At 44.6% G+C, this 25769-nt stretch overlaps 1 protein-coding gene and 1 long non-coding RNA gene across 2 annotated transcripts in view; one reads left to right on the top strand and one right to left on the bottom strand.

Moving 5' to 3' along the window:
• LOC129851037 (succinate--CoA ligase [GDP-forming] subunit beta, mitochondrial-like) overlaps positions 1–21681 on the top strand; it is a 144246-nt gene extending 122565 nt beyond the window's left edge. Inside the window, exons 10-11 of the mRNA XM_055917203.1 lie at positions 4962–5082; positions 20315–21681. Of these exons, the coding sequence (XP_055773178.1) occupies positions 4962–5082; positions 20315–20430 (237 nt within the window). The 3' untranslated portion in view covers positions 20431–21681. The remainder of the gene's footprint in view (positions 1–4961; positions 5083–20314) is intronic.
• LOC129851038 (uncharacterized) lies at positions 6127–7577 on the bottom strand. Its single transcript, XR_008758929.1, has 5 exons — positions 7495–7577; positions 7385–7439; positions 6945–7329; positions 6285–6834; positions 6127–6174 (listed from the first exon to the last, which is right to left on the bottom strand). It is a non-coding gene; the product is annotated as an uncharacterized LOC129851038 (long non-coding RNA).
• Positions 21682–25769: the final 4088 nt, after the last annotated feature.

Raw genomic sequence — 25769 nt, 5'->3', positions numbered from 1 at the left:
CTACATCCTCTCGCTCTCCTCTTGCTATCTCGCTCTCGTTCTCTCTCTTGCTATCTCGCTCTCGTTCTCTCTTTTCTTGCTATCACGCTCTCCTCTTGCCATCTCGCTCCTCTCGTGCTTTCTCTCCTTGATATCGCGTTCTCTCTCCTCTTGCTATCTCGCTCTCGTTCTCTCTCCTCTTGCTATCTCGCTCTCGTTCTCTCTCCTCTTGCTATCTCGCTCTCGTTCTCTCTCCTCTTGCTATCTCGCTCTAGTTCTCTCTCCTCTTGCTATCTCGCTCTCGTTCTCTCTCCTCTTGCTATCTCGCTCTCGTTCTCTCTCCTCTTGCTATCTCGCTCTCGTTCTCTCTCCTCTTGCTATCTCGCTCTCGTTCTCTCTCCTCTTGCTATCTCGCTCTCGTTCTCTCTCCTCTTGCTATCTCGCTCTCGTTCTCTCTCCTCTTGCTATCTCGCTCTCGTTCTCTCTCCTCTTGCTATCTCGCTCTCGTTCTCTCTCCTCTTGCTATCTCGCTCTCGTTCTCTCTCCTCTTGCTATCTCGCTCTCGTTCTCTCTCCTCTTGCTATCTCGCTCTCGTTCTCTCTCCTCTTGCTATCTCGCTCTCGTTCTCTCTCCTCTTGCTATCTCGCTCTCGTTCTCTCTCCTCTTGCTATCTCGCTCTCGTTCTCTCTTTTCTTGCTATCACGCTCTCCTCTTGCCATCTCGCTCCTCTCGTGCTTTCTCTCCTTGATATCGCGTTCTCTCTCCTCTTGCTATCTCGCTCTCGTTCTCTCTCCTCTTGCTATCTCGCTCTCGTTCTCTCTCCTCTTGCTATCTCGCTCTCGTTCTCTCTCCTCTTGCTATCTCGCTCTCGTTCTCTCTCCTCTTGCTATCTCGCTCTCGTTCTCTCTCCTCTTGCTATCTCGCTCTCGTTCTCTCTTGCTATCTCGCTCTCGTTCTCTCTTGCTATCTCGCTCTCGTTCTCTCTTGCTATCTCGCTCTCGTTCTCTCTTGCTATCTCGCTCTCGTTCTCTCTTGCTATCTCGCTCTCGTTCTCTCTTGCAATCTCGCTCTCGTTCTCTCTTGCAATCTCGCTCTCGTTCTCTCTTGCAATCTCGCTCTCGTTCCCTCTTGCAATCTCGCTCTCGTTCCCTCTTGCAATCTCGCTCTCGTTCCCTCTTGCAATCTCGCTCTCGTTCCCTCTTGCAATCTCGCTCTCGTTCCCTCTTGCAATCTCGCTCTCGTTCCCTCTTGCAATCTCGCTCTCGTTCCCTCTTGCAATCTCGCTCTCGTTCCCTCTTGCAATCTCGCTCTCGTTCCCTCTTGCAATCTCGCTCTCGTTCTCTCTCCTCTTGCAATCTCGCTCTCGTTCTCTCTCCTCTTGCAATCTCGCTCTCGTTCTCTCTCCTCTTGCAATCTCGCTCTCGTTCTCTCTCCTCTTGCAATCTCGCTCTCGTTCTCTCTCCTCTTGCAATCTCGCTCTCGTTCTCTCTCCTCTTGCAATCTCGCTCTCGTTCTCTCTCCTCTTGCAATCTCGCTCTCGTTCTCTCTCCTCTTGCAATCTCGCTCTCGTTCTCTCTCCTCTTGCAATCTCGCTCTCGTTCTCTCTCCTCTTGCAATCTCGCTCTCGTTCTCTCTCCTCTTGCAATCTCGCTCTCGTTCTCTCTCCTCTTGCAATCTCGCTCTCGTTCTCTCTCCTCTTGCAATCTCGCTCTCGTTCTCTCTCCTCTTGCAATCTCGCTCTCGTTCTCTCTCCTCTTGCAATCTCGCTCTCGTTCTCTCTCCTCTTGCAATCTCGCTCTCGTTCTCTCTCCTCTTGCAATCTCGCTCTCGTTCTCTCTCCTCTTGCAATCTCGCTCTCGTTCTCTCTCCTCTTGCAATCTCGCTCTCGTTCCCTCTTGCAATCTCGCTCTCGTTCTCTCTCCTCTTGCAATCTCGCTCTCGTTCCCTCTTGCAATCTCGCTCTCGTTCTCTCTCCTCTTGCAATCTCGCTCTCGTTCTCTCTCCTCTTGCAATCTCGCTCTCGTTCTCTCTCCTCTTGCAATCTCGCTCTCGTTCTCTCTCCTCTTGCAATCTCGCTCTCGTTCTCTCTCCTCTTGCAATCTCGCTCTCGCTCCTCTCGCTCGCTCTCCTCTTGCTATCTCGCTCTCGTTCTCTCTGCTCTTGCAATCTCGCTCTCGTTCTCTCTCCTCTTGCAATCTCGCTCTCGTTCTCTCTCCTCTTGCAATCTCGCTCTCGTTCTCTCTCCTCTTGCAATCTCGCTCTCGTTCTCTCTCCTCTTGCAATCTCGCTCTCGTTCTCTCTCCTCTTGCAATCTCGCTCTCGTTCCCTCTTGCAATCTCGCTCTCGTTCTCTCTCCTCTTGCAATCTCGCTCTCGTTCCCTCTTGCAATCTCGCTCTCGTTCTCTCTCCTCTTGCAATCTCGCTCTCGTTCTCTCTCCTCTTGCAATCTCGCTCTCGTTCTCTCTCCTCTTGCAATCTCGCTCTCGTTCTCTCTCCTCTTGCAATCTCGCTCTCGTTCTCTCTCCTCTTGCAATCTCGCTCTCGCTCCTCTCGCTCGCTCTCCTCTTGCTATCTCGCTCTCGTTCTCTCTGCTCTTGCTGTCTCGCTCTCGTTCTCTCTTCTCTTGCTATCACGCTCTCCTCTTGCTATCTCGCTCCTCTCGTGCTCTCTCTCCTTGATATCGCGTTCTCTCTCCTCTTGCTATCGCTCGCTCTCTCTCTCTCCTCTCGCTGTCGCTCGCTCGCTCTCCTCTCGCTATCGCTCGCTCTCTCTCCTCTCGCTATCGCTCGCTCTCTCTTCTCGCTATCGCTCGCTCTCTCTCCTCTCGCTCCTCTCGCTGTCGCTCGCTCTCTCTCTTCTCGCTATCGCTCGCTCTCTCTCGCTGTCGCTATCGCTCGCTCTCTCTCGCTATCGCTATCGCTCGCTCTCTCTCCTCTCGCTATCGCGCGCTCTCTCCTCTCGCTGTCGCGCTCTCTCCTCTCGTGCTCTTTCTCCTCTCGCTCTCTCTACCTCTCAGTGATTTTGTCTGATTGTAATGCTGTAACTGGGCAGAGGCAGTGTCAGGATTAGACCAATCTGCTGTCTGTGCCTGGGGCGAGAGCTGCCAAGGCGAACACACACTCACACCTCCAGGCTGTGGCAATAACATTTACCTTTAGAAAGGAACACTCAGGCCCTGCTTCAGATCTCACCTACAGTAGCAGGATGTAAGGCAGACAGTGAAATTGTTTTATGCAATTCTGGACCAATGAGACTGTCTCTCTCACACCACCTCTCACTCACTATAGACGGAATGTTCTGTGGAGAAGCAATTTTGTCTGTGCATGTGTAGTGCATGTGTGTGTGTCTTTGGCATGGCTGTCCCTGTGTTATTGGTTATGGTACTGTCTCTAATAGTGTGGTATCAGTCATAGATGACAGTGATCAACAACACCTCCACCTGAGGACTGCTTCTCCTTGGAGATTGACAGCTGCTCCACATTAATATGGCTGTCTGACGAACACACACAAACACACACCGTGTAGTGTGTCCTCAAAGAGGACATATACAATGGCGAACATATACAATGTTGTCTGCCTTGAATCCAGGAAAAGCACACTCATCAAACGGCAATACAATTCTTGAACCAATATGTTGTATTCCAATGTTCAGTCTATACACTGGCTTGTTTTAGTTACATACGCAGATCTCAAGAATGTGGCCCAAGGAGATTGGATTTGGACCAAGAAGAGTGTGTAAACATCATTAACTCACACACACACACCATTAATTCAAGCCATTCACACACACAGTGGCTCTTACAGATTAGAGATTATAAACAAACATGCATGATTAGTCCTCTGCTCACACGCAACTTTTCACACAACTGCCCGGAGTAATTACTGTTGTGTTTTGTTAGTGTAATTACCCTGCCTGGCCAGACATCACACCGTCTGCCCGGAGTAATTACTGTTGTGTTTTGTTAGTGTAATTACCCTGCCTGGCCAGACATCACACCGTCTGCCCGGAGTAATTACTGTTGTGTTTTGTTAGTGTAATTACCCTGCCTGGCCAGACATCACACCGTCTGCCCGGAGTAATTACTGTTGTGTTTTGTTAGTGTAATTACCCTGCCTGGCCAGACATCACACCGTCTGCCCGGAGTAATTACTGTTGTGTTTTGTTAGTGTAATTACCCTGCCTGGCCAGACATCACACCGTCTGCCCTGAGTAATTACTGTTGTGTTTTGTTAGTGTAATTACCCTGCATGGCCAGACATCACACCGTCTGCCCTGAGTAATTACTGTTGTGTTTTGTTAGTGTAATTACCCTGCATGGCCAGACATCACACCGTCTGCCCTGAGTAATTACTGTTGTGTTTTGTTAGTGTAATTACCCTGCCTGGCCAGACATCACACCGTCTGCCCTGAGTAATTACTGTTGTGTTTTGTTAGTGTAATCACCCTGCATGGCCAGACATCACACCGTCTACCCTGAGTAATTACTGTTGTGTTTTGTTAGTGTAATTACCCTGCCTGGCCAGACATCACACCGTCTGCCCTGAGTAATTACTGTTGTGTTTTGTTAGTGTAATCACCCTGCATGGCCAGACATCACACCGTCTACCCTGAGTAATTACTGTTGTGTTTTGTTAGTGTAATCACCCTGCCTGGCCAGACATCACACCGTCTGCTCTGAGTAATTACTTTTGTGTTTTGTTAGTGTAATCACCCTGCCTGGCCAGACATCACACCGTCTGCCCTGAGTAATTACTGTTGTGTTTTGTTAGTGTAATTACCCTGCCTGGCCAGACATCACACCGTCTGCCCCAGGTTTACTGTTTTAGTATTTTCTCTCCCTCTATCACTTTACTGTAAACATTTTAGATATGGAGACATCAATATGTGTAAGACGAATTGTAGGTGTACAGCATAGGAGAACCCATTATAAGTTTGAACATTGCATAGGACTATAATAACCCTCCTGTCCTCCGGGCCACAGGTGGAGGCCATCCTGGTGAACATCTTTGGGGGCATCGTCAACTGTGCCATCATTGCCAACGGCATCACCAAGGCTTGCCGTGAGCTGGAGCTCAAAGTGCCCCTGGTTGTCAGGCTGGAAGGTGGGTACTGTACAGCTGGTGCTACACCCACAGCTCCACACCCCTACCTACCATCAGTTTGACTAGTCTTTACACTCCCAGCCCACAGCGCTAAACCCCTACCTACCATCAGTTTGACTAGTCTATACACTCCCAGCCCACAGCTCCACACCCCTACCTACCATCAGTTTGACTAGTCTTTACACTCCCAGCCCACAGCTCCACACCCCTACCTACCATCAGTTTGACTAGTCTTTACACTCCCAGCCCACAGCTCCACACCCCTACCTACCAACAGTTTGACTAGTCTTTACACTCCCAGCCCACAGCTCTAAACCCCTACCTACCATCAGTTTGACTAGTCTTTACACTCCCAGCCCACAGCTCCACACTCCTACCTACCATCAGTTTGACTAGTCTTTACACTCCCAGCCCACAGCTCTAAACCCCTACCTACCATCAGTTTGACTAGTCTTTACACTCCCAGCCCACAGCTCTAAACCCCTACCTACCATCAGTTTGACTAGTCTTTACACTCCCAGCCCACAGCTCCACACCCCTACCTACCATCAGTTTGACTAGTCTTTACACTCCCAGCCCACAGCTCTAAACCCCTACCTACCATCAGTTTGACTAGTCTTTACACTCCCAGCCCACAGCTCTAAACCCCTACCTACCATCAGTTTGACTAGTCTTTACACTCCCAGCCCACAGCTCCACACTCCTACCTACCATCAGTTTGACTAGTCTTTACACTCCCAGCCCACAGCTCTAAACCCCTACCTACCATCAGTTTGACTAGTCTTTACACTCCCAGCCCACAGCTCCACACCCCTACCTACCATCAGTTTCACTAGTCTTTACACTCCCAGCCCACAGCTCTAAACCCCTACCTACCATCAGTTTGACTAGTCTTTACACTCCCAGCCCACAGCTCTAAACCCCTACCTACCATCAGTTTGACTAGTCTTTACACTCCCAGCCCACAGCTCTAAACCCCTACCTACCATCAGTTTGACTAGTCTTTACACTCCCAGCCCACAGCTCTAACCCCCTACCTACCATCAGTTTGACTAGTCTTTACACTCCCAGCCCACAGCTCCACACCCCTACCTACCATCAGTTTGACTAGTCTTTACACTCCCAGCCCACAGCTCCACACTCCTACCTACCATCAGTTTGACTAGTCTTTACACTCCCAGCCCACAGCTCTAAAACCCTACCTACCATCAGTTTGACTAGTCTTTACACTCCCAGCCCACAGCTCTAAACCCCTACCTACCATCAGTTTGACTAGTCTTTACACTCCCAGCCCACAGCTCTAAACCCCTACCTACCATCAGTTTGACTAGTCTTTACACTCCCAGCCCACAGCTCTAAACCCCTACCTACCATCAGTTTGACTAGTCTTTACACTCCCAGCCCACAGCTCTAAACCCCTACCTACCATCAGTTTGACTAGTCTTTACACTCCCAGCCCACAGCTCCACACTCCTACCTACCATCAGTTTCACTAGTCTTTACACTCCCAGCCCACAGCTCTAAACCCCTACCTACCATCAGTTTGACTAGTCTTTACACTCCCAGCCCACAGCTCTAAACCCCTACCTACCATCAGTTTGACTAGTCTTTACACTCCCAGCCCACAGCTCTAAACCCCTACCTACCATCAGTTTGACTAGTCTTTCCACTCCCAGCCCACAGCTCCACACCCCTACCTACCATCAGTTTGACTAGTCTTTACACTCCCAGCCCACAGCTCTAAACCCCTACCTACCATCAGTTTGACTAGTCTTTCCACTCCCAGCCCACAGCTCCACACTCCTACCTACCATCAGTTTGACTAGTCTTTACACTCCCAGCCCACAGCTCCACACTCCTACCTACCATCAGTTTGACTAGTCTTTACACTCCCAGCCCACAGCTCCACACCCCTACCTACCATCAGTTTGACTAGTCTTTACACTCCCAGCCCACAGCTCTAAACCCCTACCTACCATCAGTTTGACTAGTCTTTACACTCCCAGCCCACAGCTCTAAACCCCTACCTACCATCAGTTTGACTAGTCTTTACACTCCCAGCCCACAGCTCCACACCCCTACCTACCATCAGTTTGACTAGTCTTTACACTCCCAGCCCACAGCTCCACACCCCTACCTACCATCAGTTTGACTAGTCTTTACACTCCCAGCCCACAGCTCCACACCCCTACCTACCATCAGTTTGACTAGTCTTTACACTCCCAGCCCACAGCTCTAAACCCCTACCTACCATCAGTTTGACTAGTCTTTGCACTCCCAGCCCACAGCTCCACACCCCTACCTACCATCAGTTTGACTAGTCTTTACACTCCCAGCCCACAGCTCCACACCCCTACCTACCATCAGTTTGACTAGTCTTTACACTCCCAGCCCACAGCTCCACACTCCTACCTACCATCAGTTTGACTAGTCTTTACACTCCCAGCCCACAGCTCTAAACCCCTACCTACCATCAGTTTGACTAGTCTTTACACTCCCAGCCCACAGCTCTAACCCCCTACCTACCATCAGTTTGACTAGTCTTTACACTCCCAGCCCACAGCTCCACACCCCTACCTACCATCAGTTTGACTAGTCTTTACACTCCCAGCCCACAGCTCTAAACCCCTACCTACCATCAGTTTGACTAGTCTTTACACTCCCAGCCCACAGCTCTAAACCCCTACCTACCATCAGTTTGACTAGTCTTTACACTCCCAGCCCACAGCTCCACACCCCTACCTACCATCAGTTTGACTAGTCTTTACACTCCCAGCCCACAGCTCCACACCCCTACCTACCATCAGTTTGACTAGTCTTTACACTCCCAGCCCACAGCTCTAAACCCCTACCTACCATCAGTTTGACTAGTCTTTACACTCCCAGCCCACAGCTCCACACCCCTACCTACCATCAGTTTGACTAGTCTTTACACTCCCAGCCCACAGCTCTAAACCCCTACCTACCATCAGTTTGACTAGTCTTTACACTCCCAGCCCACAGCTCTAAACCCCTACCTACCAACAGTTTGACTAGTCTTTACACTCCCAGCCCACAGCTCCACACCCCTACCTACCATCAGTTTGACTAGTCTTTACACTCCCAGCCCACAGCTCTAAACCCCTACCTACCATCAGTTTGACTAGTCTTTACACTCCCAGCCCACAGCTCCACACTCCTACCTACCATCAGTTTCACTAGTCTTTACACTCCCAGCCCACAGCTCTAAACCCCTACCTACCATCAGTTTGACTAGTCTTTACACTCCCAGCCCACAGCTCTAAACCCCTACCTACCATCAGTTTGACTAGTCTTTACACTCCCAGCCCACAGCTCTAAACCCCTACCTACCATCAGTTTGACTAGTCTTTACACTCCCAGCCCACATCTCCACACCCCTACCTACCATCAGTTTGACTAGTCTTTACACTCCCAGCCCACAGCTCTAAACCCCTACCTACCATCAGTTTGACTAGTCTTTACACTCCCAGCCCACAGCTCTAAACCCCTACCTACCATCAGTTTGACTAGTCTTTACACTCCCAGCCCACAGCTCCACACCCCTACCTACCATCAGTTTGACTAGTCTTTACACTCCCAGCCCACAGCTCTAAACCCCTACCTACCATCAGTTTGACTAGTCTTTACACTCCCAGCCCACAGCCCCACACCCCTACCTACCATCAGTTTGACTAGTCTTTACACTCCCAGCCCACAGCTCTAAACCCCTACCTACCATCAGTTTGACTAGTCTTTACACTCCCAGCCCACAGCTCTGTCCGTAGTCAACTCCTCCTTTCCTTGACTACTCCAGATCTCTGCTCCTTTGTGTCACATGCATCATTTCTTGCATTTCTTGCACCTTATTCCTTTCTATGAACTATCTGTAATTTTACATCGGTCTCATTCGCTTTATCTTATTCTAGAATTCATTGCACTAAGCTTCTCCCATTTTTAGTAAGTTAATTTAGAATTCCCTCATATGATATCCAGTGTGGTCCTCTTACTGGCGAGGAAGACTAGCATTTCTCACGCTAGTCACGTTCAGCAGTGCTAGACGCTGTATCATATTATTGGAAACCAAGACTGTTCTCAGGGCAGGTCTGCTGGTATTGACTAACTGAAGTGATTTTTCGTAGCAGGTTAGGAGAATTAACGTGGCAGGTTAGTAGAATTAGGTTATGGTTAGGAAAAGGGTTAGCTAAAATTGTTCCCAACACGACTCAAACATATCTAGCTACAACCAGGGCTGCCCTGAGAACAGTCTTAGTTTCCAGTAATGCAATGCTACGTACTAGACGGCCAGAATAACAATGGATCTGATTGGGTCACCTCTCACCTGCGTATGCTAATGGCTGGCGTTGCACCTCCTGGGCGCAGTGCCGGGACCCAGCTGGTCACTAGGATAATTGGCAGGAAACAGCTGACTGGAGTTGTCCAGAGAAAGAGCAAGGGACTCTCTTCATTAGCCCACAGCTCTCCATTTGTCCCTCTGGAGTCTCACGCTTTTCAGGTCAGCACTACTGTTTCTGGGACACAACCAGGCCAGTTACAATAAGGCAAGTCTGCAAATACTGCTACTAATAATAATTTTTTATTCAACTTTTATAGTGCTTTTCATTAAAGAAAATAATCTTCAAAGTTCATAAAAAGCTAAACAACAACACATTTCAATTGAGATTGTAGAGATGGTGATTGAATTTCTCTATTTGGCCTTGGATGAAAGGCTGGGAGTTGACAGTTTGGATTGGAAAGACAGTGTAGCTTCGGCAAACGGGAGATAGAAACAAATACAGTCTGACAAACAGGCCCGGAGCGCTTCATCAGCACACCACATCTGCTTCTCCGACGGTCACTTCTTCCAGGACCCGCTCTACTTAGGTACTGGTCGTCCATAGCCAAACATGTAGCACCTACCTGGGTGATGCCACAGCTGCTGAAAAGCACACAAAAAGTCACCACATCTTGGCTGTGGTTAAGAACAGTTCCTGAGCCTCTTCTGCCATCTCTAGACACAGCATGCAGTACTTGTTGTAATTCTTCCCAACAGATGAAACCATAAAGCCGGAGCTGCATTATTTGAATCCAAACAGCCAGCTACAGTAGCTAGCTAGCTATAGGCCAGTATGATAGACTGGTCATCCCAATTCTGCAACTCTGAGAGTCAAGACCACGAGATGTAAGTGATCAACCCCCAGAGAAGTCAAATACCCATTTTTTAAATACAACAAAAAGCACATAACATAATTATGTATAATATGTACAGAGCTCTCTGCAACTCACGGTGTAATACTGTATGGCCACTTAAGCATACCTTTTAAAATGAGGAAAGGACCGACTACAAAAGATGTGTATGCATCGGCCATGCTAAAATGTCAAACAGGTTGCCTTTTGTTTTGATAGAAAGTGACATTTGCAGGTTGGTTTAAACTAGATACACTTAACTTCTTACGGCTGAGATCCCGTTAACGGGATCGACTTGACAACAGCCAGTGAAAGTGCAGGGCGCCAAATTCAAACAACAGAAATCTCATAATTAAAATTCCTCAAACATACAAGTATTTTACACCATTTTAAAGATAAACTTGTTGGTAATCCCACCACAGTGTCCGATTTCAAAAAGGCTTTACGACGAAAGCACACCATCTGATTATGTTAGGTCAGTACCTAGTCACAGAAAAACACAGCCATTTTTCCAGCCAAAGAGAGAAGTCACAAAAAGCAGAAATAGAGATAGAATTAATCACTAACCTTTGATGATCTTCATCAGATGACACTCATAGGACTTCATGTTACACAATACATGTATGTTTTGTTCGATAAAGTTCATATTTATATCCAAAAATCTTTGTTTACATTGGCGCGTTATGTTCAGTAATGTTTTGCCTCCAAAACATCTGGTGATTTTGCAGAGAGCCACATCAATTTACAGAAATACTCATAATAAACATTGATGAAAGATACAAGTGTTTTACATGGAATTTTAGATAAACTTCTCCTTAATGCAACCGCTGTGTCAGATGTTTTATTTTTTATTACTGAAAAAGCACACCATGCAATAATCTGAGTACGGCGCTCAGACACAAAACAAGCCATACAGGTACCCGCCATGTTGTGGAGTCAACAGAAGTCCGAAATAGTATTATAAATATTCACTTACCTTTGATGATCTTCATCAGAATGTACTCCCAGGAATCCCAGTTCCACAATAAATGTTTGTTTTGTTCGATAAAGTCCATCATTTATGTCCAAATACCTACTTTTTGTTTGCGCGTTTAGTTAAAAAATCCAAATTCATGACGCGCAGGCCAGACGAAAAGTCCAAAAATTCCATTACAGTTCGTAGAAACATGTCAAACGATGTATAGAATCAATCTTTAGGATGTTTTTAACATAAATCTTCAATAATGTTTCAACTGGAGAATTTCTTTGTCTGTAGAAATGTAATAGAACGCAGCTAACTCTCACGGGGGGGGGGCGCCTGAGTGAGCTCGTCGCACTCTGCCAGACCCCTGACTCAATCAGCTCTCATTCCCTCATCCATCACAGTAGAGGCCTGAAATAAGGTTCTAAAGACTGTTGACATCTAGTTGAAGCCTTAAGAAGTGCAATATGACCCCATAGACACTATATATTGGATAGGCAAACTGACAAACTGATTTCCCACTTCCTGGTTGGATTCTTTCCCAGGTTTTTCCCTGCCATATGAGTTATGTTATACCCACAGACATCATTCAAACAGTTTTAGAAACTTCAGAGTGTTTTCTATCCAAATCTACTAATAATATGCATATCTTAGCTTCTGGGACTGAGTAACAGGCAGTTTACTCTGAGCACCTTATTCATCCAAGCTACTCAATACTGCCCCCAGCCATAAGAAGTTAACCACACACACACACACACACACACACACACACACACACACACACACACACACACACACACACACACACACACACACACACACACACATATACATATACATATACATATATATATATATCTTTATTTAACTAGACAAGTCAGTTAAGAACTAATTCTTATTTACAATTAGGGCCTACCAAAAGGCACTCCTGCGGGGATGGTGGCTGGGATTAAAAACATAAACATTTCAATTAAAATATAGGACAAAACACGCATCATGACAAGAGACAACACAACACTACATAAACAGAGACCTAAGACGACAACATAGCATGATAGCAGCACATGAAACACAGCATGGTAGCAACACAACATGACAACAACATGGTAGAAACATGGCAGCAGCACAACATGGCAGCAGCACAACATGGTAGCAGCAGAAAACATGGTACAAACATTATTGGGCACAGACAACAGCACAAAGGCAAGAAGGTGAGAGACAACAATATATCACGCGAAGCAGCCACAATTGTCAGTAAGCGTGTCCATGATTGAGTCTTTGAATGAAGAGATTGAGATTAAACTGTCCAGTTTGAGTGTTTGTTGCAGCTCGTTCCAGTCGCTAGCTGCAGCGAACTGAAAAGACGAGCGACCCATGGATGTGTGTGCTTTGGGGATCTTTAACAGACTGTGACTGGCAGAGCGGGTATTGTATGTGGAGGATGAGGGCTGCAGTAGATATCTCAGATAGGGGGGAGTGAGGCCTAAGAGGGTTTTATAAATAAGAATCAACTAGTGGGTCTTGCGTCGGGTATACAGAGATGACCAGTTTACCGAGGAGTATAGAGTGATGTGATGTGTGCTATAAGAAGCATTGGTGACAAATAAAACCCAGATAAACTCTCCCTGTTGTTGGACACAGGGCTGAAAGAGGCAAATGATTGTGTTGAAATCCATATCTGGGTTTGACATCCCTGACTAGTGGTGGCAGCATGTTTAGTGTGATCAATACTGCTTTGATCACACACACGTGTTTGTGTTCACTCTGCCAATATTTTTTCATGGAAGACACAAATAAAGAACGTTAATTGGCGGTTTCACTTTTCACAAACATGTCACAAATTGCAGTAAAAAGAGGAGGAAGGGAAGCGCTACTAAGGTACACTATAGTATATTTTGGTAGATAGAAGGTGCTCTTTGGTAAAAGGTGTAAATTGGTCATCAAAAAGAAAGGAGGACCAAGGCACTCTTCATAAATTAATTAAAATGCCTTTATTAGTATGGCATGTTCAATAGAAACAAAGTTGTTTAAAAACCGACGCGTTTCGGCTGCATGGCCTTCGTCAGGGAGTACAGAAAAAAGAGAATACAATGTCCTCTTTTGAAAGTCTTTTCCAATTAGCCCTAATTAGAAGAGGGAGTGGTTACCAAATTGGACACACCTAGTAAGCAATAATATACACATGAAAAGGTAAAATACTGTAGCTATGTTATCATGAGCATACAACTCCAAGCTAGAAGCATCAGAACACCCAGAGAGGCAGTTCCAACCCTAACCATGACTGGGAGAAGTGTCCAGAACAAGAAAGCAATATATTCCACAGATCACAGCAAAACATGAACAACAGTCCAAACATAGCTAGAGGGCAATTGAGCAAAACGTCCACTAGATGACAGCAAACGGACCCATAACGACCCTACAGGAAGGGTGAGAAATCCATATCTTCATTTAAACCAGGGTACTTAGTGGCCTGTAGTTTGTAAATCCAAAAACTTTCCCTTTGGTTTAACTGTTTAAGACGGTCCCCTTTTCTAATAGAGGCCGGAACATGATCAATACCCATAGCTTGTAGGGAGGCAGGGTTACCATGGTGTAAGGACTTGTAGTGCCTTGCCATGGGGTAGTCTTCATTGCCTACCCGTATGGCGTACTTGTGTTCCGTCAAGCGATCTTGAAGGCGTCTCTTTGTCCGTCCAATGTAGAACACCTTGCACTGTGGACATTCCAGTCTATAGATGACATGAGTGGTTTTGCAGTTAATAAAATGCTTGAGGTAATACTCCATTTTAGAAGCTGTGTCAACAAAATACTTTTTCTGTACAATATTACTGCAATGGTTGCACTGGTAACATTTAAAAGAGCCCTTGGGTTTGTGGTCAAGCCAAGTTTTTTGAGAGTCACCCGGAAGGTAACTGTGGACTAATTTGTCATTTAGGGTAGGACATCTCTTAAAGCTTATGACTGGTGGTTCAGGAAAGACTTGGCGTAGTAGCGTATCACTTTGGATGATTCCCCAATTATTTTTAATGATTCTTTTAATGTTCTCTGCTTCAGTGCTGTATTTTGTAACAAAATACACTCTCTCTGATGTATCACGGGGCACTCCTCTTCGTAACAAGTTCTCTCTGTCAAGTAATCCAGCCCTTATACCTGCATCTTTCAGGACCTGAACGCTGTAGCCCCGATCCAAAAAGCGATTCTCCAATTCTGCAGATTTGACACTGTAGTCTGTTTCCTGATCGCAAATTCTACGGACTCTTTGGAATTGGCCATATGGAATATTCTCTTTTAGCCTTTTGGGGTGAAAACTGTCTGCCCTCAGAATGGTATTCCCATCTGTAGGCTTCCTAAAGATTGATGTGTGCAAACAACCTTTGTCATTTTTACTAATATCGAGGTCCAAAAAATGAATGTTATCCTTGCTGTATTCCATAGTTAGTTTGATGTTAGGGTTAATGCTGTTGAGGTATTGGTGGAAGGAAATAAGTTCATCTTCTGAGCCGGACCAAAACAGGCAAACATCATCAATATAGCGTCCCCACCATATAATCCGGTCAAAGAAATGGTTATTAGAAGGATCCAAAATGAAGTCATTTTCCCATTTACCCAAGTACAAACCAGCGTAGGAAGGGCTGTAGCAAGCTCCCATGGCACATCCTTTGACCTGTTTGAAAATACGGTCCTGGAAGATAAAGATGTTATGGTTAAGAGTCCATTCAGTCAGTGATACAATGAATTCTGTAGGAGGCATCTCAGTTTCAGGCCGGGTACTCAAGAAATGGTGCATCGCTGCCAAACCTTGTTGATGCTCAATGGTGGTGTATAGAGACTCCACATCCATGGTGACTAAAAAGGAAGCTGTACCTATATTCTTCAATTCCTTAATTTTGTTCAACACATCTGTGGTATCTTGAAGATAGGCTGGAAGTGACAACAGAAAAGGCTTAATAAAGTAATCAATGTACTTAGAGATGGGTTCTGTCAGACTTTCATTACCACTAATGACTGGTCTGCCTGGGGGGTTTTCAAGATTTTTGTGGATTTTTGGAAGAAGGTAAAAAGAGGCCATACGCGGACTGCCATTGAAAAGAAATTTGAACTCATTGTCTGAAATGTAACCATTTTCCTTAGCTTCTGTGAGGATCCCTTTCAAATCAGCTTTTAGGTCCTCTGTAGGGTTGAAGGTAAGAGATTGGTAGAATTCGTCATTGTCTAATTGACGGTAGGCTTCTGTCACATATTTGTCTTTACACCACACTACTGTAGCACCACCTTTGTCAGCTTTTTTAATTACAATCCGTTCATTTTTGGATAATGATTCAACTGCATCCCTCTCTGTCTTAGAAAGATTACGTCGTGTTTTGTTGGAATCAATTTTACCCTTAAACAGATTCTCCACATCAAAATTAACTTTCTTGGCAAATGTATTTAGTGTGGCATTCTGGACTATGGGACAAAAAGTGGACTTGGGCTTAAAAGGTGTTTTTGAGGGAACAGTAACTGCCTGACCTGAGACACTGGCGTCTGTAGTTGGAGAGATGTTTTGCTTGTACCAGGCCTTCAGATGTAGATTCCTGTAGAAACGAAATAGGTCAATCTTTGTATTAAATTCATTAGTTGAATATGTGGGGGCAAAGGACAGTCCTTTAGACAAGACCCTTATGCAATCATCAGAAAGGGGTTCTCCAGAAATGTTGATCACAGCCTTGTTCTGGTCCTGCTCCGTGTGGTTGGATAGTCTTGAATTCTTCCTCCCCCTCCGTGTTGGCCTCTTCCGCGTCCTCTCCCTCTCTTGTTGAGGAACCTGCGTGGCTCCTCTTCCTGATCTAAAAAATCTAGGGAGGAGCTGGCCTCTGAGCGTCTGGGGTGATCCTCATCGTCACTGCTTGTAAAGTTGAAAGAAACAGATCTAGGCTTCCTTCTCTGCAGATGTGATTCTGAATTCTTGCGTGTTGGTCTTCTCCAGGCAAAGACCTTGCCATCTCTATAATCTACTTCATCTCTTCTAAATTTTCTTAGCTTGTCTTGCTTCAATGTCAGAGTGAATGTGTCTACTTTCTCTTTCAAGATCTCATCACATTGTGCTTTGTTAGAAATATCACTGTGTTCTGAAATTTTCCTTTTTAATTCTTCAATTTCTGTTTGGACTACTTGTCTGTCCTTTTTTCATGGAAGACACAAATAAAGAACGTTAATTGGCGGTTTCACTTTTCACAAACATGTCACAAATTGCCTCTGGCTCTCAAATTGGGGATTGGCTCAGAAGGTCATGGTGACCATTGGGTTGAATCAGAGTCCTCGTGGCATTTAATCCTTGATTTAGCTGTGGTCATTACGGCTGGGGCATCATAGAGCGGGATTGGTCAGAATCAATCAGCCTAGGTAGCTGCGCTGACCACAGACCCCATAATGGCAGGCTGCTCTTCAAAAGGATCAGCCAGGATTAACTCTGCCACTTTTAATTGGAAAGGCTTTTTTCTGCATCCTTTGGCCACATGGTGGTTGGCTGTGACAGCGTGCCTCAAGATGTGGAGTTGGGGATTTTATGCCAGTGGTTGATGTTTTATTAATGGGCTGGCTTTCATTCATTGGACATTCGTTTATTGATGGACACTGCCTGGTTGTCAGGCTCTCCAATGCAGATAGTCATGCCTGATGTAAACACACACACACACATGCACGCTAAATGTAAATGAGGAACTACTGCCCCCTCTCAGAGACTCTGGCCACAGTGTGTGTGCGAATCTGCATGTGTCTTTGTGTATGAATGAGTCTGTGTGTGTGGATAAAAGTCCCTTAAACACGCCACACGGTCTAGTGAAAAAGGGATTATATTCCCTTCAGGCCATTCCACTGCTGTCTGTCTGTCTGTCTGGAGGCCAGGCTTTTCTTAATAAAGGAGAATGTGGTTGGATATAGATGTTTTCCAATGTAATTAGAAAGGACTAGTGGTTCTAGAGAGAGGTCGTCCTGACAGTATCATTCTAGCTTAAATAGAGCCATCTACTGCTTACTAGCTGCAGACCACACACACACACACATCACTGACAGTATCATTACAGCCTTAATAAAGCCATCAGATGCTTTGGGCGGGCCATCACTGTCCAGCCGCGGACCACACACACACCCACCACAACAGACACGCCTGTCACATGCCCATTACCACAGACGCATACATAAACTCTCACTCCCTTCTCTCCCTTTCTCTCTCTCACACACACTCTTAGACACTCAAACATGTACACTTGGGGAAGGAACTGTAGTCTTTGAGTAGTTAGAAGTGTAAAATGAGAGAAGGAGAGCAGGGGAAGTGTTCCCTCTTCCTTCAGGTCCCAGGCTGTGGCAGTGTAGTCACCTCAGCAGGACAGTCCTCCAGGGTACAATAGGCCCCTGGTACAGCCTAATTTACAATGATCAGAATCTGCTATAAACTGAGGCAGGGCTGTCGGGGGCTCATGGTGCTTCTGGAGCCCGTGTAGCTCCGGCTCTGTCTCAGTGCCACTGTTTGGATCCCTCTACTACAACAGGAGGGAAGCTCCCATCCCAGAGATCCCAGTTGAAGGTAGTGGACAGGGCTAGTCATTATCACACACTCCTTGTATTGTATAAGGGAGGATGGATTGACCATGTATGTTCATTCAGTACACTGTAGTTATGTGTTGTATAGAGAAAACACAGTTCTTTATTCCACAGAGTAGAACTCCATTCTATTCTGTAGGATATATATACACTGCTCAAAAAAATAAAGGGAACACTTAAACAACACAATGTAACTCCAAGTCAATCACACTTCTGTGAAATCAAACTGTCCACTTAGGAAGCAACACTGATTGACAATACATTTCACATGCTGTTGTGCAAATGGAATAGACAAAAGGTGGAAATTATAGGCAATTAGCAAGACACCCCCAATAAAGGGGTGATTCTGCAGGTGGTGACCACAGACCACTTCTCAGTTCCTATGCTTCCTGGCTGATGTTTTGGTCACTTTTGAACGCTGGCGGTGCTTTCACTCTAGTGGTAGCATGAGACTGAGTCTACAACCCACACAAGTGGCTCAGGTATTGCAGCTCATCCAGGATGGCACATCAATGCGAGCTGTGGCAAGAAGGTTTGCTGTGTCTGTCAGCGTAGTGTCCAGAGCATGGAGGCGCTACCAGGAGACAGGCCAGTACATCAGGAGACGTGGAGGAGGCCGTAGGAGGGCAACAACCCAGCAGCAGGACCGCTACCTCCGCCTTTGTGCAAGGAGGAGCACTGCCAGAGCCCTGCAAAATGACCTCCAGTGTGTGTTGTTTAAGTGTTCCCTTTATTTTTTTGAGCAGTGTATATATCAGCACCATTTGTGAATGTCCTTCCTCCTAGTAGTATAGTATAAAGTGTCTCTTAAAGGGACAGGCCTCTGCTGATGTTTTCTCTAGATCTGACTGTGAGGTCTCTGGCAGCATCTAGTGGCTGTAGGTGAAACTACACCTCCCGTACAGTATCAGTATGCTGGGCTGCTGCTGTAGACAGACAGACACTGCTCCCTGCCGCTCATTCTGGAACTGCACTCTGCTCACTGACACAAGCTCTCTCTACACACACCCTCCGCAATCACACTTGCAGAGGCACTCACACGCGCTCTGTGTTTGTTGAACCCTATGTGTGGTGAGATTAGATCTAGGGGCTCCAGTTCCAGGAATCCCAACAGAGCTCGGAACTAAGTATTTTCCTTATACAATATTTGTCTATAATCTTTTCTGTAAAAAAAACATTTGTATAGCAGCAGAGTGAAGGCCATATAAAGATGAATAGGAATGTTTCTTGTCTCAGATTTGATTTGTTTATTAGCTGATAACCTCTCCACGACCTCTACAGGAATATGATCTCTGTGATTTGTCAATCCAAATGAAGTTTATTCAGTGTATTGTGCGTCTGAGTGAAAGCAGTGCCCTTTTCCATATAGATTTAGTAGAGGACAGAGAAAATGCTGTTCGGTTACAAGATGACTTTGGATCCCCTATCTGCTGTGTGTCTGCCCAATGCCTTCCCCTCCTCTAATTAGATTACACAATTGATTGCTTTGTGCAGAACTCAAGAAATGTGTTTAGAATGAGTTATTATCTCACCGGACAAAAGCGATGAAATATTAGAAGTTAAGTGGCGGCGGTAATATAATTCCTCATGAAACTGCTATTGATTAGAACATCCAGGCTCCTGAGATTTCACATATCATGCAATCTTAATTACACACCAGTCAGGAGAGCCACGCCGACGCGCGCGCACACACACACACACACACACATCGTAGTGATGTGGAACACCTGCGTTATGTAAATTCCCTCCTCCCTGCAGTACCGTTCTCACCTGTGAAATGAGTGAGTCAGTGAACAGCACATAGACAGCTGGGCTCTGTTGTTTCTGTGGGTTGGCTTTTTCTCTAAGGGAGAGCAGAGACAAGTTTGTGCGTAAGCTCTCACTATCCCACTCTTTCTTCCTATCTCTTTCTCGATCTAGCTCAACCTCTCCCCCATATCTGTCTTTTTCTGCCCCCCCCCTCTCTCCATCATTGCTCTCAAGGTTAGTGCTGTGCTTTGAGGGAGCCTGTGTAGGCCTCAGAGCTGTAGTGTCTCAGGTTGTCTCTGCATGGCTAGAGCTCCACTGGGGCATGATCAGCTCAGCAGAGACCCCGCCAGCTGCCTGCCTCTCCTCTGACCTCCACTGCAGCCAATGGAACACAGTACACTCCCTCTGCCCTTTTCAAGACCACTGGCTTTCTCACTCCTTCACAGACACATCTGTTCTATTTCACCAATGGAAGTATGCCAGTCATCCATTCCTCCATCTCTTGGTGCACCTGTCATTGGGTTAAGTTCTCCTGTGTTCTGTGTCTTTTTAGTCAGTGGGGTGTAGCCGTGTGAGATTCAGCATACAACTTTCTCCTTCTACATCATAGACCATTCACTAACGCTGTGTGTGTGTGTGTGTGTGTGTGTGTGTGTGTGTGTGTGTGTGTGTGTGTGTGTGTGTGTGTGTGTGTGTGTGTGTGTGTGTGTGTGTGTGTGTGTGTGTGTGTGTGTGTGTGTGTGTGTGTGTGTGTTATAGGGACAAATGTGCAGGAGGCCAAGAGGATCCTGTCAGAGAGTGGACTGCCCATCATAGCCGCCAATGACCTGGATGACGCTGCCAAGAAAGCTGTGGCCGCCATTACCAGGAAGTAGAGAGCCTCAGCCTTCCATAACACTGACCAGTCCTTTCCCCTCTCTTTTCTGAGCACCCTAGTCCCTCCTAACTCCACACAAAACCAACCATGCTAGCTCTTGTTCCAGAGCACAGAGCATGTACACCAACCCTTCAAATCCCAGTGCAAGAGGCGTCACTACAGTCTCTGGTTTGAATCCAGGCTGTATCACATCCTGTCGTGATTGGGAGTCCCATAGGGCGGCACACAATTGGCCCAGCATTGTTCAGGTTTGGCCGGGGTAGGCCGTCATTATAAATAAGAATTTATTCTTAACTGACTTGCCTAGTTAAATAAAAAATAATTAAATATTCAGCCCATCGCTACCTTTCCAACGTCCTGTGTTATCATGATTAACTGCAATATATCAGGTTGATTTATCATATAGCTTTTATCTATTTTCTGATCATAAAGGTATATACTATATTTCTGAGTTTTGTTGGTATTTTTATGTTGGTGATTCTTTAATTGTGCATTCTATTTTGATAAGCTGAGAAACTTAAATTTATTTCTCTAGCTATATGATTACCTTTTCAAAGAAGCAAGAATAACATTGTATAACATTGGTGTTATTGTTTTATCAAACCATAGTAATACAAAAGGAAAGACAAGGATTTTTCAAAGTAAATGACATGTTCCAGACTGCATTTTCAGATGCCACTGTGAAATCATAAATAAAATATATCCCCTTATTCAGGAAATGCATAGTGGTGTGTAGCTAACTTGACACGCCTGGAGTATTAGAGGGCAGCATTTAATGGATTTTGTTTTTGTGTAATTGTTTATGCGTTGTAGTAGGTGACCTCACTGTTTTGCCTTTGTTAAAATCCAGTTTATTGATGCCTTATTCAGAGGTCCTTAGTATGTGATACCTCAACCTCACATGAGTATTACAGTATGTTTGAAACAACTCGTATGTAATGTCAAATGTTGTTGCCCTGTTAACTTTGTAATTCCATGTATGATTTTAAAGTAGGTCTACTACTTTAATCTATATCGCCGTATATAACTTTGATAAATCATCTGTGCCTACTTGATCAGGGTAAAAACTGGTTTGTGAAGCCAACCAGCCAACACACTGTCCGTCACATGAATAATGCGTTAGAGATAGTTTAAATGAAATATTGTAATTAGCTTTTTATAAACATGAATGTATGTCGTTCAGTTGAGATTAGGTCAACTGTACAGTATGAATAATTGGAGAGCTTAATAAAGGGGACTAAGAATTGTCTGTTGATTTATTGTATGCTGTATGTTCTAATCTGGTTTTAGTTTTGTACACTGCCTTAAAGTATTCACATCCCTTGACTTTTTACACATTTTGTTACAGCCAGAATTTAGCATGGATTCCATTTAGATTTTTGTTCATTGGCCTACTCACAACACCATATAATGTCAAAGTGGAATTATGTTTTTGGAAATGTTTACAAATTAATGAAAAACTGAAATGTTTTGAGTCAATAAGTATTCAACCCCTTCATGGCAAGCCTAAATAAGTTAAGTATTTGCTTAACTCATCAGAGGTTTCATGGACTCTGTGCAATAATGTTCAGCATGATTTTTGAATGACTACCTCATCTCTGCTGTACCCCACACATGCAAAGATACAATGCTCGAGCAGTGCATTTCAAACAGATTCAACTTCAAAGACCAGGGAGATTGACCAATGCCTTGCAAAGAAGGGAACCTATTGGTAGATAGGTCCAAAAAAAAGCCGATATTGAATATCCCTTTGAGCATAGTGAAGTTATTAATTGCACTTTGGATGGTGTATCAATACACCCAGTCACTACAAAGATACAGGCGTACTTCCTAACTCAATTGGCGGAGAGGAAGGAAACCGCTCAGGGATTTCACCATGAGGCCATTGGTGACTTTAAAACAGTTACGGAGTTTAATTGCTGTGATAGGAGATAACTGAGGATGGATCAACAACATTGCAGTTACTCCACAATACTAACCTAATAGACTGAGTGAAAAGAAGGAAGCCTGTAGATAATAAAAATATTCCAAAGCATGCATCCTGTTGTCAACAAGGCACTAAAGAAATACCCAAAAATTAGCAAGGCAATTAACTTTTTGTCCTGAATACAAAATGTTATGTTCAAGCATAGTGGTGGCTGCATCATGTTATGGGTATGCTTGTAATAGTTAAAGACGGGAGTTTTTCCAGGATACAAAAGAAATGGGCTGGAGCTAAGCACAGGCAGAATCCTAGAGGAAAACCTGGTTCAGTCTGCTTTCCACCAGACACTGGGAGATTAATTCACCTTTCAGCAGGACAATACCCTAAAACACAAGGCCAAATCTACACTGGAGTTGCTTACCATGAAGACAGTGAATGTGTCAGAGTTACAGTTTTGACTCAAATCTACTGAAAATTGTTGTCTAGCAATGATCAGGAACCAATTTGACAGAGCTTGAAGAATTTTATAATGGGCAAATGTTGCACAAGCCAGGTGGGGAAAGCTCTTAGAGACTTACCAAGAAAAACTCACAGCTGTAATTGCTGGCAAAGGTGCGTCTCCAAAGTATTGACTCGGTTGTGAATAATTATGTAAATTACTATTAGTATTTATTTCATTTTCAAGAAATATGCAAACATTTCTACTAACATGTTTTCACTTTATCATTATGGGGTGTGTAGATGGGTGAGAAAAAATATATTTAATCCATTTGAATTCAGGCTGTAACACAGAATGTGGAATAAGTCAAAGGTATGCCTTTCTGAAGGCAGCTGTCTTATATAAACCTATTTTTGTGTCAAACCTCAAGAATGTAAGTGGTTGAATACTGAACCTGAGTGGCTACATCTCAAATCCAAAACTGTTAAGGCTCTCAGTACACACAGTCTTCTAATGAATCTCCATGTGTGTCCAAGGAGGGGCAGAGGAGAGGAGTGACTGTCCTTCGTGGGCCGGAGTAGGGTGGAGTGAGCTGTAAAGTGAGAGAGAGAGAGATGAAATCTATCCCTGTCAGACAGACTGACTCTGATGGATTATCTGTCACAAGATCTGAGGACACCCACACCCAGCAGATCAACTGCCACCTCAGTGAGTCATCCACGCATGTACTGTAGACCCAACATGACGAAAGACAGTTTCTCTCACACACAGAATCATTGAATAAAATGACCTCCTACAAGCCTTTTGCATACACACGTACACACATATTCTCACACTCACTCTCTCTCTCACATACACACACTCATTTTACAAGACTACAAGGTCCAGTCACAGCTCACTCAGCCTTCTGTGTGTGAGAGAAAAATCGAGACGATTTATCTGAAAAGACTCACTGGCAATTCGAGAGCTTGGGACTATAAGGTTATATCTGTAAAAAGAGGATTCTGAGATAATTTTATTTAAAATTCCGAACCCTAATTGGTTTGAATGGTGTCGGCAAAATGTTATCTTGTATTGTTTTGAACTTAACAACATGAATTGGGTGTATTTCGAGTACTCTATAGGTAGAGAACATTGAACAGAACAAGGCTGTCAATATAACTACAGTTTAACACAAATGCAGATCGAACATGAACTGCTCTAGAATTATCTGAATGAAATCATTAGCTCTTGGTGGTCAGACTGGGCTGCTTTTGAAATGTCAACCACATTTCTGGGAGGTTGGTCCAAAGCACAGGTAGTGAAAAAGATTCAGAACTACAAGCCTTAAGCCTGCAGTAGAGAGACCTACAGCACAATAACTAAGTTGCTATTAGTCATAAGAGGGTAGATATCACCTTGTTTGGCTTTCCCATTGCAGTGCCATCTTCTGAACAAGTCAAACTTCTTCCCCAGCTTTCCACGGCTACAGTATCCGTGTAAATGGGCTGGATGGTTCAATAATTGCCTTATTTCATGCTCTTCCTACGGTGTGTCAGAAATACCCCGGCTGATGGATTGGACTGTGGAATTTAAGGCTTGTTAAAGTGGGCATTGGCGTTGACATTGTTTAATTCAGCAGCGAGGTAGAGGTCAGAGGAAAATGTGTGCGCTGATTTACTCTCCAAAATTAGTGCAGCGCTGTCATATAAATATGAATGAGGAGAGAACCAGTGGAGGTCATCCAATGGATTAGATCATTTACCCCCAGCTCTTAACTTGGTTAATACCTTCTGAGATAGAGAGCAGGCTAACACCACAGACATACTGCTTAGAAAGAGATCTCCATGTTTGCTTATTCTTTAATTAAACTGAATTAATATGCCAGGATTGCATTCCTCACCCATTATGACTCCCTTTATTTATGCTTGTATTTGTACATTTTGGTTTCAGAAATCTTTGCATTTGTTTTTATATATCTCTCAGAATTGATGTCAAAACAGTAATTGCCACTTTATGAAGCTGCCTTTTGTGTTTAACTCTAAGCTGAGAGCTAGCGCTCATGAAAGCCGTAAGGTCAAGTCGGCCTTGCAGGAAGTAGTGGTTATTCATTGAGTCATATGTTGGCAAGAACTACTAATACATTAGTTCATAAAAAACAAATAGCATTGTAAATTGCATACAGCTATTGTACTTTGCCTTTCAGGGACATTGGTTGTCCAATATGAACCCGTTTCAAATGGCTTGTTTGGTTGGCAAGGCAGTGGACAGATTATGATAGGAGGCTAGATGGACAGTGTATGTGTGGGAGGTGGGGGTTGGATGTTGTTATTGAGCATTTTCCACAGCAAGCTCTACCTTACTACGCACAAGGCCCTCAAAGCAGGACAGTGTCCTTGAATTCCTATGGCTATTGTCACATTACAACACTACCACGCTGTAAGGTAAGAAAATCTCCTATTTTTCATTCACCTGCACCTTTAATTGTTCAGCTTCTAAATCAAACCATCATATATAATATACTCAGACAGGTTTTACGGCAAAAAGGAGTCTGAATCAAAATGTCGGGGAGAGAGGCTCTAAAACTTTTGATAATCTGTTTGTCTCCATGGTTGTTGTTCAGGTCTTAACGTTTGGCCTTGGCTCACAGACAGGCTGAAAAATCAATTTCCCTCCCAGAATTGTTGCCAGTGTGTCTGTAATTGAAGGACTTTAAAATCGATTGAAATTACCTTCAGTGCCTTCTCAACAAAAAATTGAGTGGTGAAGATGTTTTAAAGTTTTGGTATGAGACACTTTTCTCAATTTCTTTTGCTATGCTAATATAACCTATCTAACCTCATTCATTGTTTATAGTGAGCAACATGTTCTGTTGTTCAAGGATTTAATGGATTCAGGAACATGAGTTTCTTGACCTCAACTTAATTATTTATTGTTTCTTGGCTTCACCGTTTTGAATAGTTTTTTGCCAGGGCAACAGAGATTGGGAGTTCTT

Source organism: Salvelinus fontinalis, chromosome 3 (assembly GCF_029448725.1).
Source record: "Salvelinus fontinalis isolate EN_2023a chromosome 3, ASM2944872v1, whole genome shotgun sequence".
Lineage (NCBI taxonomy): Eukaryota > Metazoa > Chordata > Actinopteri > Salmoniformes > Salmonidae > Salvelinus > Salvelinus fontinalis.
The sequence above is the reverse complement of the archived record's forward strand: the minus strand, read 5'-3'. Positions and strand labels throughout refer to the sequence as shown.